We start from the raw sequence: 18,154 nt of genomic DNA, 5'->3' as shown, positions 1-18,154 counted from the left end.
ATAGACATGTGGTAAGGTATAAATTCCATGTGCTGTTTGTTGTTAATGGCATGATATTTCCACAAACGATGAATAAGAATGCTGCTAACACCAAGAATTGCATTTAAAAGAATGTTTTGCATTGTCATTGGATATCAACACTTATAAGGCAGTTCAGGCTGATGATTGGTTGACGAGTAATACCAATCTCGATCTATAGAGATGATGGGATTGCTTTTAATCCAGAATGAGTTTTTCATACAATGAAGAAATTAACAACATGAAAATGTTAGCAATGTTGTATGGGATATTCAATCATGAGCAGCAATAAATGCACATAGCAATAATGTTCAATTAAAAAAGCAATAGGAGATCAAGATCAATAAAGTAATTATGAAGCTGAAATGCTTGCAGGTGTTACCTTCTGCTGAAGCAATGTTTAGTTAGCCAGCGTATATTTTGGCACCCGTTATGCTATAAAAAGTCAGTTGATGTCAACATAGCATCAGTAATAGATTGTTTATTATATTTAGAGATGAAACTCTGAAGAATTAGCATATCCTGGAATATTCCTTGGTCAACGCCGGCCAGAAGGTAAACAGTTTGTAATATGTCAAACACGAGAGACAGTGTTTCACCGGGATATCCAAACATCGAGAAGAGAGTTGAAAATACGACGCACAGCAGAGTATTTTTGACGAAATTCGAGGTGTTTGGATAGCCAACACTGTCTCGAGTGTTTGATATATCTTCTCGATCAGTATTGAATCAGAACACCATGAATCATATGGTAAAGTTGTTGATGCCTCAGTCATGGCAAATAGTATATATAAATCAACTTACATTATTTGTCTGACGTGTAACAACATGACCCTGATAGTAGATATAATGTTAAGTTTCATAAATGTAAGCTAACCACTTAATAGTCTCCTAGACACATCAGTAATAAAATATATTAGTATCACCCAACTAGTGGACTAATGCAAATCCTGCATTTTAATTGGCTACGCTACTAGAGGACGGGGAATCGGGGAATCGGGGAATCGGGGAATCGGAGAATCGGGGAATCGGGGAATCGGGGAATCGGGGAATCGGGGAATCGGGGAATCGGGGAATCGGGGAATCGGGGAATCGGGGAATCGGGGAATCGGGGAATCGGAGAATCGGGGAATCTGGGAATCGGGGAATCGGGGAATCGGGGAATCGGGGAATCGGGAAATCGGAGAATCGAGGAATCGGGAAATCGAGGAATCGGGAAATGGGGAACGGGGAACGGGGAACGGGGAACGGGGAACGGGGAACGGGGAATGGGGAATCTTTAAAAGCGGGAATCTTTAAAATGGGGAATCTTTAAAAGCCGGAATCTTTAAAATGGGGAATCTTTAAAAGCGGGAATCTTTAAAATGCGGAATCTTTAAAAGCGGGAATCTTTAAGATGCGGAATCTTTAAAAGCGGGAATCTTTAAAACGGGGAATCTTTAAAAGCGGGAATCTTTAAAAGCGGGAATCTTTAAAAGCGGGAATCTTTAAAAGCGGGAATCTTTAAACTGGGGAACCTTTAAAAGCGGGAATTTTTAAAATGGGGAATCTTTAAAAGCGGGAATCTTTAAAAGCGGGAATCTTTAAACTGGGAAATCTTTAAAAGCGGGAATCTTTAAAAGCGGGAATCTTTAAAACGGGGAATCTTTAAAAGCGGGAATCTTTCGACTCAATCGCACTTAAACTACGCCACGATCTCGGTCGCATTTTAAGTTCTCTACAGGGTTACAGTTTCTGAAATTCGATCGGCCATCGATAAAGGAGCGCGCATTACCAACGAGCGCATCAACAACATCGGCATAGCGTGGGGGACAGAGAGAGATTAGGGCGAGTGAAACTAACAATTACAAACATGTCATCAAGATCGTATTTATAAATGGGACGATTATAACATCAGCTAGGCAAATAGAGACAATCTTGTAAGCATATATACACTTTAATTATATCATGGAGCGAAGTAACTTCTGTATGGAACGAAGTAACTCTTGTATGGAGCGAGGTGACTTCGATTGTGGAGCGAAGTGACTTTTGGCTGGGACGAAATGACTGGGGGCGAAATGACCATGGGGCGAAATGACCGGATACCTTCTGAACCACTCAAGAAACATCATTTCATGTTAGAAATTTATTTGCCCGATAATGAATGCTATTTTTGCAAAAATAACCATGTTTAATAAATCGTTATGTTCACTTCTTTAAGTAGTGATTTCTTTCCTGATGGCATTATGCTTAAATGTTGAGCCAGTAGCCACATGCTGAAGTATGCTTTACACTTTCAGCCGCAGCTAATACCAAAATTAGCATTTAGCAAACATTTGAAGTTATCGTCGTGAATCCTTCAAGCCTTTAGACAGCCGAATCACCGAGCCAAAAGGATTGAAATTGTTTGCCAAAATAAATCAAGTGGCTACTTTAACCAAAGATCATAGCAAGGCTATCGAAACCACCAAAATTTAAAATGTTTAATCATCCCTATTAAAAGTTGTGTCAAATCAACCGTTACTGAGCGTCGCTTTGCTTCGGCTAATTATATAACCGTTCATGTCGGCTTGTCAGTTCTTAATTTCCAAAACCCCTGAACCTAATGTACTGGATGTGGCTCTCAATACGAAACAATAGCAATTATTTCGCCGAATCTTCAGTAACATATAAAGACGGAGGGTGTATGTTGGCACAAAGCGAGCGCCAAAACTATATTTACAGTTCCGTGACCGATGGAACCATCCGTTGTCTGTAACATAAACATAATATAAAACCTTTATTTTAACACTATGGTTGAAGATCTCGCTTGTGAATGGTTGGACATGTATTAGGTGTTCACGGTAGGAATGAATTTTACTTTCTTGTGAGATATGTTTGAATGATGTGCGTATTATCTGCCAGTTGGTGCCAGAGTGTAGCACGAATATGCAGACTTAAATTATAGTTTTACGCGCTATAAGGTGACTTTTCGTTGATGTTCAACGAGTGCTGTTTGAAATTGAAGACTGATTTAATAATTCGAATAATGTTAACAAATGTTAGACCTTTCCGCTCAGTTTTTAAACTGTATATGAGATACATTTTTGATAAGAAAGTTGCTGTGGTTTTCTACGAACAGTACGTAGTAGTCTAGTCAGTTGTGCTTCGCGATCAATCCGTCCCTACTGATGGAGAATCGAACTACAATTCAGATATAGATGTTAGTTAATTAATTTTCTGTTTTACGGGGATTTAAGAAAAAGAGATCCTAATATTAAAATAATTTGTAGACATCTGGCTTTGACATTGTATTTGCGGATGATGGGCTCTCGGTGTTTCAAAAAATGTTGAACAAAATTAGCTTCATTAAATTTCGCGAAGAGAATAGTACCCGGTTTGAGAAAGGAATTATACTCCCTTCCAGTTTCTTGACATTGGCCCGCCGAATGGATGGCAACCATCATAATAACAAGCTGTTAGGGTTTGTTACAAATGGAACTTACTTTCAATATTTTCCTTTGAAGCTGGTTAATGCGTTGTTAGAGATTGGGGTTCTGTTGGCAACTGGATATGATCAGTGGCTGTCGAATTAAATGGTACATGGATTTTCGCTTCGTTGACGATAGTGACGATTTCCAGATCCACTATTTTCTCTTAGAGCCAAACGGTGGAAGATTTCTATTCCTTCTGGTTGCATTCAAGAGCACAACAACTCGTAGACACCGCGAGATTGACGACGAAACAAGGCTCTTACGAGAATGCCAGACGACGATCGAATAGTATCCCATGATACATCTGGTTTAGGCTTATATTATCACTGCGTACGTGACGTCATCATTCATTCCACGCTCTCTGGATGAAGCCATAGCGTGCTTTCACACTTGTCTGGATTCCGTGGCTTCTGCTTTTAAGAGTACCTAGTTAGTTTATATTCAATGCGTTTCAAAGGAGAATTTTGCTGTTACAGTGAAGGGTTTTACTTGTGTTTCGTTGGTCTGTCGAGAAATACATATAAGCTATGTGGAAAGCATCGACGAACGAACAAGAGCTCTCGTTCCAGTGGTTGTTGTGAATTCGCCTACGGACGAATTATTCGCTGGGGTAAGAAGCCCTGTGAAGATAAGAATAAGTTACAGCAGGTACATTCTCCGAAGAGAAGTTCTGGGGTTTTCTGATTTTTCTTTTGACATTTCTTGTCCGCTTCTTAGCAGGCTTGTTCCGTGTTGTGCCGTTTGCTGCATGACATCTCTTGATTACGGCTCCATTGAATTATTGAAAATTACGAAGTTAAACACTCCGTTATGAAGGCTAGTTATCGCTGCTGAGCATTTTGCAGTTTCGGAAAGAATAGTAACCAAAACACCTTCGAAAATAATCATTTTGACTCTAAAAGATGACCAAGCTCGGGAATAAAGTGCCAAACGAACTGAGACTTGAAGCAGACATTCACACACGCAACACTGGTAATTGCACTGGTATGTTACGAAATTTCAGTCCACTTCGATCGCTTGAAAGGTCATAAAAATGTGGGTACTTCTCGGTACTTCTTCGCCAAAAATCATTATTATGTCTATATTCTGTGGCGTGATGCCCAAAAATCGAAGACATCAACATACTGTGCAAAGAAAAGCGAATATTCACGACCTTGTTTCGGGTCAACGAACACTTTGTGATGCGAATAGTCACAGAACACGATCAACGACAAGAATACTATAATAAGGCGGCGCTCTTAAACACTTACAAATCATTATAATCGCGTCAAACATTTAAAGAATGCACTTTTCTAACCTTTTACTGCAATAAAAATAAGAAATAGACCGCGGAGAAAACCACGTTATTTCACGCTGAGATCCATGATAACTTCGATGCTGCGTCACGTACGTAGAAAATTGCATCATGGGATACTATTCGATCGTCGTCTGCGAGAATGCATTGTCATTAAAAACTACCGAAGCCTTATTAGCCTCGCTTTCATGCATCTCATCTCAGGCCGACGTGTGCATTCCGCGACAGATGACAGATACAAGGTCAACCGCGATGTGGGAAAAATAATAAAAAAATAGATTATGGAAATCGAAAAACAAAACTTCCACTGGATTTTCGAAGCGCAATTCGTAAGGAAAGGGGAAGAAAACTTCTACCAGTCCGGCGCTTTCAAAGAACTTTTCAAAGGGATCTGTTCTTTTTTGCTTTTATCCGTTCAGTACTTTTCGAGAAAAATCTTTCGAGCGGGTTAGAATGCAATTTTTGTCAGCAGCATGGGGTCTCGTGTGAACCAGTCATGCAGAGAAATGACAAGACTTATTTTCGAACTAAACTTAGGATAAACAAAGAAGATGAGTTTTTTCTGCCCAGTGCTTTGAAAGTGCTTTCCAGAGAGACCTCTCCCGATCTAAACGGTGCGGTAGTTCTGGAAAAGCAGCTTGTTTCACCATGGATCGGCAAACTCTGGTAAATGTTATAGCAATTAAAAATTAAACATGCAAAAATTTGCGCGCGCACAATAAGATTTTCGGAGCGAAAGTTCTAAAAAACGGGAAAGAAATATTTTTACCGTCTTGCGCTTTGATGGAAACTTTCAAAAGGAATTTTTTTCGCCTTAATACGTTCAGTGCTTTTCGAGAAACGACTTTCCAAGTGGTTAATAGAATGCAATTCTTGTCAGCAGCCATGGCGCCTCAGGTGAGCCACCCATGCAGAGAAATTCAATAAAAGAATTATTTTCGAAGCAGACCTAGGATAAACACATGGAAGATAAACTTCTTCCAAGCGCTTTGAAAATGCTTTCAAAGAAACCTCTCTCGATCCAAACGGCTTACACTGGATGAGATTTTTTCGGTGTCCTACTAGTAAATGTTGCCGGAGTCATCAATTTTAGAGTATTCGGATTCGATAGGCGTGAACACTGAAAGGATATTCGAATTCCTAACCGTTTCATACACGAAGATAACTCCGGGAACATTCATAATATAAAAAAAGAAACAAAAATTCATCTGATGGAATGGTTAACAAGTAGTTTGTTGCCTCGACAACGTGAAACAAAAGGCCGCCAAAAAGAAGGCCAGGAGTAGGTTGAGAGAGTCTGAAGTTTTCTTTCCACTCGCTGATCACGCGTTTTCCATCATGTTGTCCCACAGGCATTTGTTCTTAAACAGTCATGGTCTTCGATCGTGCAATCGTCTTCGTCCCCGATAAAGTCTGGAGAACGTCAACATTGACTGCGTCAATAACTTTGATTTCTGAGGAATATGGCCCATTATACTGCAAACTCAAAATTATCGGAGGCGGAAAAGTGTCCGGATTCGAAAGAAAATCGTTTACACGACAAAACTCTCCGGATCCAAACGTCTTCGTACGGTAAGAATATCGTTCGCGGTCAACAAGAGGTTGTTATTAACTTCAAAGCGGAAAAACGTACGGCGCTTCTTTGTGCGCATTGCTTGTCATACTTGCGGCTCAGACAATCGAGTAGATAGATAGATAGATACATAGATACATAGATACATAGATAGATAGATAGATAGATAGATAGATAGATAGATAGATAGATAGATAGATAGATAGATAAACTTTAATTAAACACGATAATAATTAAAGCTGAAAGCTTGTGGGGTCGTGTATTTAAATTTAACTTTGCTAAAAATTTAAAATTACGATTAAAATGTTTAGATTACAATTCCTAGATTTACAATACAATTGTAGGTAATTTTTTTTTTTGAGAATACAAAGTACTTTATTGGTACGTTTCCTGCACTACTGGTAATAACAACAACTATCACATATATCGCCTAACCTACTTTACATTGGTTTCAACAGTACTAACGTTAACATTTCTCTTATGTATAACTTAACTAATTTCATTTTCTCACAAAAGCGCAAAACCTTAAAAGGTTTCGCGCTTTTGTGAGGGGCATTTTTTCGTAGCTCACTGACTAAAGCTCTCCATTTTGTATTCAAATAAAACTCTACTAACAAAGACAGAAAGGTAAATAGCTTGGTTATGCATCTTACTTCCAGGCATTCTCATCTAGTCTTATTATGCTGTTCCAATTCATTGGGCCAGTCTGGCTGACAGTGTGAATTTTCCAGTTTAGTAAACCATGGAGGTCTCTAGTTTTAGCATTATCCAGTTGTATTTGTGCAGAGTCGTCTGACTGAAACAGAAAGTTATTTTTTGTGTATAGTTCGTTTTCCAGTGGCTCTGTATTTCTCGCTTTTGTTTTGTTTTCTTCGACTCAGGTAATAATGCGAGCTGCATCGCTGCATTGGTGGAAAGAACGGCGGACTGTGATAAGGTACGGGAGGATGTCCTTCAGTTGATTTATTTATACTTCGGCAAGCATGAATTTTTTTTTCGGCATTTCACTGTGAAGAAAACAAGGCTCCCCCTACCTTCTGAGGGGCTCTCTTGCATATATATTCAGTGGTTTGTTTATATGGATGCAATATTCGAAGAGGGTTTGTGGAAAAATATGTGTCTTCGCACCGACATTTCTTGTATACCTCGACAAATGCACAAAGGGTTCGGAAGCCCTCTTTAAGTTTATTTTGTCCGGAAAAAACTGATTCTCCACGCAAACAATACCCCCAGCTTTCCATTAGTGACGTGAAAATACTGCTGCTTGTCGAAAAAACAAAGTTGGGAAAGCATGTCAAATTCATAACTTTTTTTGTTTACACGATGGACAAAATTCCCGCCTTTTTTCAAACTTGGAGCCTGACGCACAGCCAAAACTCGCGCAGGCTTATTACGTTTTTCCGCTCTGAAATTATTAACAGGTATGCAAATCTGGCTTATGTGTCTAGGATACTGTGTTTTACGATGACATAAGGCTGAGAAGATTATTGTAACAAAAACTTTTAGTCCCTGAAGTGTGCTATTAACTCATTATTGGAACTTAGAAGAACTTAAATGATCATTTTAACTGAAAAGTCTTTTTCTTTTGGCCAAGGATGTAAAATATCAGCGCCTACACTTTCGTTTTCATAGCTGGGGCATAGGATCGAGTGTGGAACAAATTGAGGCGACTGCGATCAGGTGGCTTTTCATGCCCTGATTTGAGTTAGAACCGATGTCACGTGATAGCCTGGTACTTAATTTCTCTGCAATCTCACTAAATGATCTTCGATTTCGATGAAAACGATCACCTTTTGCCTTGATTTTGGTGTGGACAATGGGCGAAAACACATCATAATTTTTTTTTTTCCGACGACGGCGTATCATGTTTAGGAAAACAAAAATCACGTAAATGAAACAGCTGAAGTGATAAAATCGAAATGACTTTGAAATAGGAAGTAAGAAAATTCACCATTTTCAAGATAAAATTTGTCCAGGAAACCTGAACTTTGGCTTCGATCATTTCACGTTATGTGATTTTTTACTGAGAGCCAAGAGAGATTTACAAAGGTTTATAACGCACCTGCAAAGGTCAGTGAATGGTAAATTAAGGTCCCGCCCATACTACTTCGAAGGAATTTGAAAACAAAGGTTTCATTCTGAAAACGCATCAAGTGTTTTCTGTTCACACTACGCCAGAGGAAATTGAAAACGCAACAATCGCCAGTCATTTGGGATTTGTGTTCCAGTAAACCTCGGGCAGGGAAATCACACGACTTTCGTGACGCCGTCGTTTTCAAAGAGTGGGCGTCTCAAAGTTCCTCCGGTTTGAAAAGCGTTTTCCAAAAGCTCCGTTTTCGTGACGGATTATCGAGGACGGTAGGCCTAACCGTAGAAATAAAGCTGCGTTTTCAAATTTCTCCCGAGTAGTGTGGACTTGGTCTTAAACCTTTTGTTTTGTTTTTTGAAGTTCGTGGTTGTGGTTTCGGGAATTTCATTTGAATTTCAACATAAACTATTCACCTTGTTCTATCACGTGTCCGCTGAAGGTAAAATGGCGCTTTGAAGTTTTGCCGTACATTCAATACGCATTTAAGCTTACTTACGAAATGCTTTCTTGCAGAGACCGTTAACTGCTTTTAACGTGGAAGAGGTTCGTACACAAATGTTAGAGTTGTAGCGCTGGTCCACGGTCTTAGAGGGAAGTCGAATGCAGTGGGTACAGGGAGTTCGTTGAACTTACAGTACGTCTTAATAACTTTGAAGGTAAGTTTCATGATAATTTTGTTTCCATTCTCTATAAGATCATGATAGCTACATGAACGATGCTGTCTAAGATTATTCTTTTAACTAAACTGTCTTCTAACTTACGTCAGAACACTTTTGTTTTTCGTCGATTAATATAGGTAATCAAATGATTTCGAGTGCAATGTGGAATAATTAAGCACAAGTAAATTTTATTAAGACTAAAAAAAATTGGACGAGCCGGGCTCGTGAAAGTTAGAGTCTTTAAAAAATTTGCGAGTGCTTATTTATTTCAAATTGCACGCGAAAAATCATTTGATTACTTGTTAATAATGTACAAGTGACAATTTCTGTCACGCTTCAGTATTTTACGTCAGAAATGAAGCGTCAAGTTACTGTATCTTTATTGTATGAAAATTAATTCAAGCGTAAAAATTCATTACAAGTCATGTATGAAAACTGAGCAGTTTCGTTTAACTGTGAAAAGCAGTCTTTATTTAACATTTGAATTGAAGAAATTGACCACAAAGCAGAAGAAAACCTCCCTGCCGTTTTAATACGACTTTCTTTGCAACTGTTTTTTTGAGTGATTGAAAAACTCTGTGCCGCGTTCAAGCTTGTCTTTGCCGAGAAGCAACTCTTCAACCCAGCACAAGTTGCTTTAAACAAAATGCCGAGAAACACAAAGCTAAAATCTACCAAGATACTGATTTTCTTAGTGACTGAAAGACATTTATTAACTTCTTCATTGGACGTTGTACAGGTTAGATTTGCGTTTGTCGCGTTTTGTTTGTGAACTATCTTACCTAATCTCTAAGCTTTGTTTTTTCGCAAAAGTAGAACGCTTGCCCCTTTCGTCTTCAAAATTAAGATGTGGCAGGTTCTTAGGGCGTCTTCCTGTTGCGTTCCTCTTCGCGTTTTTTGAAGTAGTACTAATGGAATTTTAAAATTTACTTTTTAAACTGGGATTTTGTCATGCCGTCGTGATCGGATCCGGCATTTTTCAATTCAGCCAAGCTCAAGTTTATGTTTTTGTCCTCACGTCGTCTGTGTATATTTCTTATCTTACACACTTCACGATAACTAGTTTGTAACTTTTGCTGAACTTTGTGTTTTGCTTTGTTATCAAGTCTCTGTATTGAAACTGATTTAGGTTAAGAGTTTGAATCTTCGTGCAACTTTTGTCCCCCGTTTTGTTTGACCGGCTCAATTTTGTCGGAGCTGTCAATCATTTTCAATTTCACCGTTTAGCACTCAATTTCACTCTGCTTGCACTGGTAAAATTGCACTGATTTGGGATTATTTGACATGTTCTCAGCCAATCAGAATACAGAAATTGTTACTCAAGGGGGTAATCGTGCTCGTAATTTCAAATCGTCGGGACCACCGGATTTTAAAATCACTTGCGCGATTACTCCCTAAATTGTACTCCAATCGGTCCAATTACTATTACTAACAGTTAAACATTTAGCCCATTTCCCAACTATCTCCGTCTATATCAAATATATCTAGAAATTTCCAATAAGGCAGTACCTCTGCCTCCCCGGGGCGCTCCCTAAAGTGGCATCCCTTAAATGGCCTCCCTAAAATAACTAGTGTATATCACTTGGCTGCACTAGATTAACACACTGAAACTAAATCCTACGATTGGTTCCTAGTATCCAAAGTTCAGGTAGTTGATTGAGAAATCTTTTCTTGGCTAAAGCTTTTGCCAAACTAGTGTCCAGGACATCATTGGTAACGTAAATAAAATACCTAACATTAAATCTAAAGTGCAATATTACAATGTTCAACTGTGGTCAGATGCTCTATATATTACCTATGTCTTTCAGCTCTGGCCTTCAAAATGTGAGTATGGCACAATGGGATGGCGATGTGTTGTGTTCATACAGTAGGTGGTTGCAGTCTCGCTGTACCTCTTTAATTGACTGGTTTTTAATGTCTGAAACAAGGTGCGGTTTTGGTGAGCTGTAGGTGCTTTGTTTTGAATGTCCTCGATTATGACAGGTACTCGTTCGGAAAACATCTTGTCCCCCCGTGGATAAGCACGATGTTGTCCGTTGGAGGCAGCTATAGCTACATACGCGAGCGCCTGGCCTCGGAATATCAGCTCTGTAGAATAAATTACATGTAACTGAGAAGTCCACCAACTCTCTTGGTCGTATTGTGTAGGGTAGGGCAAAATCTGCTTGATGGATTGATGATGAAAAGCGTTAAAGAGAGCATCGAACCAAATCACTGGAACGGCTATCGGTGGTTCTTTGATACCACATATCAAACGTCTTCTTTCCAAAAGAGCCTTATCATTATTCTTAAAGTTTGTAACACCCACTGCTGGTTCATCATCCAAAAGCCATCGTTCAAAAGCTCTAAACGGTGACAGTCTCTTTATTTCTGGAGAACTAAACGAGTTGAATCCAAGATCTACATCATCATCTAAGAAGATGTAGTAATGGTAGTGACGTATTCTCTCTATTGCAACAAAGTAAAGCAGATTTCGTCCTGTGGTCCAGGTGCTTTCTTTGGCAAATACATAGGAAATGTGTGATGGCTTCTTGTCTTGACATTCCTCTTTGTAACTTAGTACTATTACGTCACAGTTGCAGGTCTTATTATCTCCGATCCTTGTCGATGAGGCCAAGTGTTGAGGAAGACATTGTTCGGTTTGAGTGAGATAAATGAATGGTTTTGAAGTTATAGGAGTTGACTTGTCAGCTGTTGTCGTTACTGTTGAATTGGATTCGGCTTCACGGAAGTGGGCAACTCTTGAAGTAACTATTTTAGCAAAGATCAGAAGAGAACGACAAAGAAAATTGATTTTGTTGTGACTATTAGAACAATAAATTAGAGTTTCTTTCACACACATTCCGCGAAAGGTCACGTGGCCTTGAAAGCGATTATCAACGGTTTTCCATAGACGCTCGCTCCAGTTTTCTCTTTCGGGGGGAGGGGAGGGGGTCGGTTGGTGGCTGTAGCTTTCTAAGTAATCGTAAAGGTTACTAGTTACGTACTTTAAGAAAAAAAACAACTTTCTAACTTTCTGATTGGTGTGCTGAATCTTGGATACCAGGTTTTATACTTATGTTTGACCGTATATAGAGAAATATTGCGGCAACTGGTAAAGGAAAGATCTGTCGGAAAAAATGTCTGAATAACAGTAGATTTGGTACGCTTTTCTTTTTAAGGAAATAAAAGGAAACGCTATCATGCAAACTACAAAAACCAATTAACTGTCAATATTAGTTCTTAATATATGGCTCTCTCCGTGAACGGGCAAAATGAACTGAATCCGAATCCAAGATGGCGCTGTCTTGTCCCTTCAGGATTACCCGCTGTGTCCCGCCAAAAAGTGTTCTGTTTCCATATAAGAGATTCTATATTGACCAAGCGTGAGGTCAAGATGGCTGGGTATTGGCCTCATTCTTTGTTTTTTTCTTTTGCGTGTCATTATGGACTTAGACTCTGTGACGGTCAACAAACACCCAAAAGAAGAACTTGGCTAATATCCAGCCTTATTGTCCAACTGCAGCGAATACCGTCCAAATAACAGTGCAAATATACAGCGATATTGTACAGTTATTTTGTACAGCAGAAAACCTGTTTGCCGTACAGGTCGGCGAGCGCACGCAAAACTGTCACACTCTCCCTCTTGTTATTGATAAATTTATTGACCACAACAGTTGGATAATAAATCTTTTATGAGATGTTTTGGTGTGTAGTATCGCTTTTTATTATCCAACTCTGCTTCGTAGAGTACAAATAACGCCCGAAACGAGTATAAATATCACACGATATTTCTACTCGTCTCATTCCTCCTGGCCGTGTAAAAGGTTAAAGAGCTTGGCAAGTCAGAATTTTGGGACAAGAAATCTTTGGATAATAAATCACTTATTAGATGTTTCGGTGTGTAGTATCGCTGTATATTTTTACTCGTTGTTTGTATTTTGAATCGTCCTACGGGCTCGTCAAAATACGGCACAACTCGTAAAAATATACAGCGATACTACACACCAAGACATCTAATAACATATATATATTTTTACTCGTTGTTTGTATTTTGACGAGCCCCCGATAGGGCTCGTCAAAATACGGCACAACTCGTGAAAATACACAGTGATACTACACATCAAAACATCTAATAAGATATATCTCTTGACTTCACGTTTGGTCAATAACCCATATTTAACAATTAGATTATGAGCACGAGATTTCTATGAGGTGATAGTTGATAAGGCCGAAGGCCGAATCAACTATCGCCTCATAGAAATCGAGAGCAATAATCTAATTGTTTTAGTAGAATTCTAACTGAATTAACACAAATAACGGTTTCCAATTATTTTTCTACCCTTTATTGAACTTTACACTTTAACAAAATCGCACGTATTGAATTGTCCTTGGTAAATTTGCAGTTGCTTGTACGTCCGCGCACTCTTTCTTCAATGATTTCAAATTTTTAACTCAAGAAACTGTTAATGTCCTTCTTTCAGTCTTCCCAGGAATTTAATTATCCATTTACATCTTAACTTTCTTCCAAAACTTCGGAAAAACGATAAAAACGTCGCATTTGGTGGACGACCGACAGCCACTGCACCCTAATTAAACAACAGAGTGTTTATGTCGAGGAACTATCGGCTGATAGTTGCCTTGCGGAAATTTGCTGTTCCTAAAACAAATATACAAGTTTTAAGAACATCAAATTTCCAAGGGCAACTATCAAACCAATAGTTCCTAGACAGTAACACTCTATTGTCTTTATTGTTCACCATTAAATTTCTTCCGCGCGCCAGTTCAAAAATCGCATTAATTTTTTTAAAATTTTTACGATAAAAGCCGTAAAAAGCCAAAGAAAAAATTTGAAAATAAGAAACAGATAAAAACCCCATATAATTCAATTTCAGTTGCTTCTTTTCTATAAGCCCGCTCGTTTACAGAAAACTTTTCACGGACGAGTACTATCCATCCGGGCATTTTTCTTGGACGGGCACTATGGGCTTATAGTAGGGAGCTTAAGCAAACCACGACGACGACGGCAACGAGAACGTCACCAAACAAAAGGTTTAATGAGAAAAACAATAGCTGTGCATGTCCGTTATAAATCTTTGTACATTTCTTTGCCGTCGTCCGCAAAACAACAACGTAAAATGACCAAGTTCTGCGTCGTCTACAAAACGTGGACGACGACGGCTAATTTTCCGTATTTCTGTTTGGAACTGAACTCCGTCGTGGCATATTTAGCTTAAGCACGTTTTTAGAGCCACTAGCGTACTGAACAGATCTAGACAATGGCGAATTTCGCTTGTAAAATATAGGTTCGTTTTTTACTAAGCGTCGTCCTCGGTTTCGTCGTCGTCGTTGGTTAAGCTCCCTAGTGTCTTTCCGCAGATGAACAATATCGCGTCACGTGATCAATTTAAACCAATAAGAATCGGAGAAAATGTAGTGGTGAACTGTAATGGCTGATAGTATACGAGTATTTCAGCCAATCAGATTGCAGCATTTGCATTAGTATACTAGTAAAATTCTACTAAAACTAATTAGAGTATGATACGAAACGATGTAATCGAAAGGGCCTGTGCAAGGACAGCAAAAGAGGGTTAATTGCAGATCTCGGCCGATGGAAACGAAGCACAAAATCTGTTATTCAATATCCTATGGCAATTAATGTCACTAAACTTTATACTGATGTTAATAGGAATTCGCTGTGCATTCTTGAAGGTAAAAAAATGTAAGGTTTTCTTACCTGTATAGTTTGCATCCAGTCTACGTAACTTAAATGTTGAACTCCAGCGTGAAAGAATAATTATAGCCAAAAAAGACAATCCAACAAAGAGAGCAGTAAACAACTTCAGGAATTCTATTTTCTTCATAACTTCAGCAGATTAGTAGTAGACTTTTTCCAGCACAAAACCTTAAAAAGAAAGATACTGAATTATATAGTGTGATGAACCTATAAATGTACAGCATGTAACACCATAAACCCCTAACACCTACAACAGACGTAATAAGGTTAACCGTAAATGTCATGAACCGACCAATTCCAATTGGCAGTCACATGATTTCGAGCGCAGTTTGGAAAAAAAAATACGCACGGGTAAATTTTATAAAGGCTAACAATTTGTAGCAATTTGTAGTCTCTACGAGTTTATATTTGTTGTAAATTGTACTAGGAAAGCAGTACGTTTTTTCATCTTTGAGGTTGCAGAATTTGCGAAGGAAATCAAAAAGCAAATGAAAAGCAAAAACAATAGAACAAAAATGCAAAGTGAACAAGGGCCTGCTGCAGTTCTCTAGGCTGAACTGTTTTTCAAGGGTTTGTGAAACTATCTGCCTTTTTTGTGGCTACTCTTGCTAGGTAACGTAGACACAAGTTAGGATAACTCCTGCCTTTCTCGCCAATTTTTATTGACTACTTACGCGCAACGTAAACGTTCTCGTTGGGAGCTCGAGTTTTCAGGCTGAAGAGTTTATTTATGATATGTTTGTCCCATTTTGGACTAGTAATCACACACAGCATTCAAACAATGTGCACAGTGAGTGTTTCTTTGTAAAGAGATTTTAGGCTTCTTGAAGGCGTGGAGAGAATTTTCTGCGAAAAAGGTCGCGGAAACGATCGCGATATTGTGAGATGGGCATTAGTACAGTTCAGCATTGCGAAATGCTATATGTACTATTGATCACAGACGTACATAGATACATAAATACAAACTTTATTGAAGCTCCCTAAGTGGGTTTTTCAGCTACAATAGAAACGAAAAATACAAATTGAAATTCAATAGTAGCAATAAATATATCAAAGGTAGAAATGCTACTTTCCCTATATTAAAGATTCAAAGATACAATAAATAACACAACATCCATGCTTGCTAGCTGCGGTAGGTACATGCGACGCAAAATAGCTTGCTGGACACTGACACCTGCTTGAAAGCTGTGTCTGCTGTGAAATGTGAAAATATAACACTTTTTGAGAGTAAGAGAGAACCATCCAGTGTGTCATATTTGAGAAGGCTCTTGGAAGGTTGCCCAGACATGGATTAAGGACAGTAGAGGTATAACACTTATTTGGGAAACAAACAGTGATGGTAAGAGATAGAAAACCATCCAGTATGTCATATTGATATTTGAGCAGACTTTTGGAAGGTTGCCCAGACATGGATTAAGGACACTAGAAGTCGGAGGAATGGGAAACTTCTTACTTAGAGCAGTAGAATATCATTTATAGAATGATGCAAGCTGTAGTTTTAGAAATTAGAGTTGCTGATGTTCAATATTTGCAAAATAGTCCCGATTGATTAATACAAAGTGTTTAAGATATGACATGGTACGTCTTAATACATGATCATGTTCAGGGGCTTCATCAACGTTTACGGCAAAAAAGGCAACTGGTTTTCAGAGAAGGGCAAACTTTTACAGAACATGAATGCCATCTGATCAAAGTGCAAAAGGTAGAGCAAGAGTGCGATATAACCACAAAGACAAAACATGGCTTCTGATCAAAAGGCAAACCTTTATGCATACATGACTATAGAACAAAGAACAAAGCCGAAAACCAATATTGAGTTGACTATTTCAAAGTTTCATGAGATGATTACCCAAGGTTCGGGCACCGTATATTGGTATTTGTTGTTATTATATAAGCATGCACTACTCAATATGACAAAGCTAAGAAGGTCCTTGCATTGTTGAACACCTTTGTAGTGAAACAAGTGTTGATGATGTTGAATCGGGTTTGTAAAACATGCTATAGACATGTGGTAAGGTATAAATTCCATGTGCTGTTTGTTGTTAATGGCATGATATTTCCACAAACGATGAATAAGAATGCTGCTAGCACCAAGAATTGCATTTAAAAGAATGTTTTGCATTGTCATTGGATATCAACACTTATAAGGCAGTTCAGGCTGATGATTGGTTGACGAGTAATACCAATCTCGATCTATAGAGATGATGGGATTGCTTTTAATCCAGAATGAGTTTTTCATACAATGAAGAAATTAACAACATGAAAATGTTAGCAATGTTGTATGGGATATTCAATCATGAGCAGCAATAAATGCGCATAGCAATAATGTTCAATTAAAAAAGCAATAGGAGATCAAGATCAATAAAGTAATTATGAAGCTGAAATGCTTGCAGGTGTTACCTTCTGCTGAAGCAATGTTTAGTTAGCCAGCGTATATTTTGGCACCCGTTATGCTATAAAAAGTCAGTTGATGTCAACATAGCATCAGTAATAGATTGTTTATTATATTTAGAGATGAAACTCTGAAGAATTAGCATATCCTGGAATATTCCTTGGTCAACGCCGGCCAGAAGGTAAACAGTTTGTAATATGTCAAACACGAGAGACAGTGTTTCACCGGGATATCCAAACATCGAGAAGAGAGTTGAAAATACGACGCACAGCAGAGTATTTTTGACGAAATTCGAGGTGTTTGGATAGCCAACACTGTCTCGAGTGTTTGATATATCTTCTCGATCAGTATTGAATCAGAACACCATGAATCATATGGTAAAGTTGTTGATGCCTCAGTCATGGCAAATAGTATATATAAATCAACTTACATTATTTGTCTGACGTGTAACAACATGACCCTGATAGTAGATATAATGTTAAGTTTCATAAATGTAAGCTAACCACTTAATAGTCTCCTAGACACATCAGTAATAAAATATATTAGTATCACCCAACTAGTGGACTAATGCAAATTCTGCATTTTAATTGGCTACGCTACTAGAGGACTAGGAATCGGGGAATCGGGGAATCGGGGAATCGGGGAATCGGGGAATCGGGGAATCGGGGAATCGGGGAATCGGGGAATCGGGGAATCGGGGAATCGGGGAATCGGGGAATCGGGGAATCGGGGAATCGGGGAATCGGGAAATCGGGAAATCGGGAAGTCGGGAAATGGAAAACGGGGAACGGGGAACGGGGAATGGGGAATCTTTAAAAGCGGGAATCTTTAAAATGGGGAATCTTTAAAAGCGGGAATCTTTAAAAGCGGGAATCTTTAAACTGGGGAATCTTTAAAAGCGGGAATCTTTAAAATGCGGAATCTTTAAAAGCGGGAATCTTTAAACTGGGGAATTTTTAAA

At 38.7% G+C, this 18,154-nt stretch overlaps 1 protein-coding gene across 2 annotated transcripts in view; it reads right to left on the bottom strand.

Moving 5' to 3' along the window:
* The window catches only part of LOC145468468 (BTB and MATH domain-containing protein 36-like), a 36,582-nt gene that overhangs the window by 16,350 nt on the left and 2,078 nt on the right, over nt 1–18,154 (bottom strand). The window contains exons 2-3 of one of the 2 annotated variants that reach the window (XM_081452210.1): nt 14,802–14,969; nt 10,890–11,836 (exon numbers count right to left, since the gene is read on the bottom strand). In XM_081452210.1, coding sequence (XP_081308336.1) covers nt 10,890–11,836; nt 14,802–14,928 — 1,074 coding nt within the window. In that variant the 5' untranslated portion in view covers nt 14,929–14,969. Of the gene's footprint in view, nt 1–10,889; nt 11,837–14,801; nt 14,970–18,154 lie in introns of those variants that run through there. The other variant, XM_081452212.1, reaches the window with a different exon arrangement.

Source organism: Orbicella franksi, chromosome 14 (assembly GCF_964199315.1).
Source record: "Orbicella franksi chromosome 14, jaOrbFran1.1, whole genome shotgun sequence".
Classification (NCBI taxonomy): Eukaryota; Metazoa; Cnidaria; class Anthozoa; order Scleractinia; family Merulinidae; genus Orbicella; species Orbicella franksi.
This window is presented reverse-complemented; position numbering and strand designations above follow the sequence as displayed.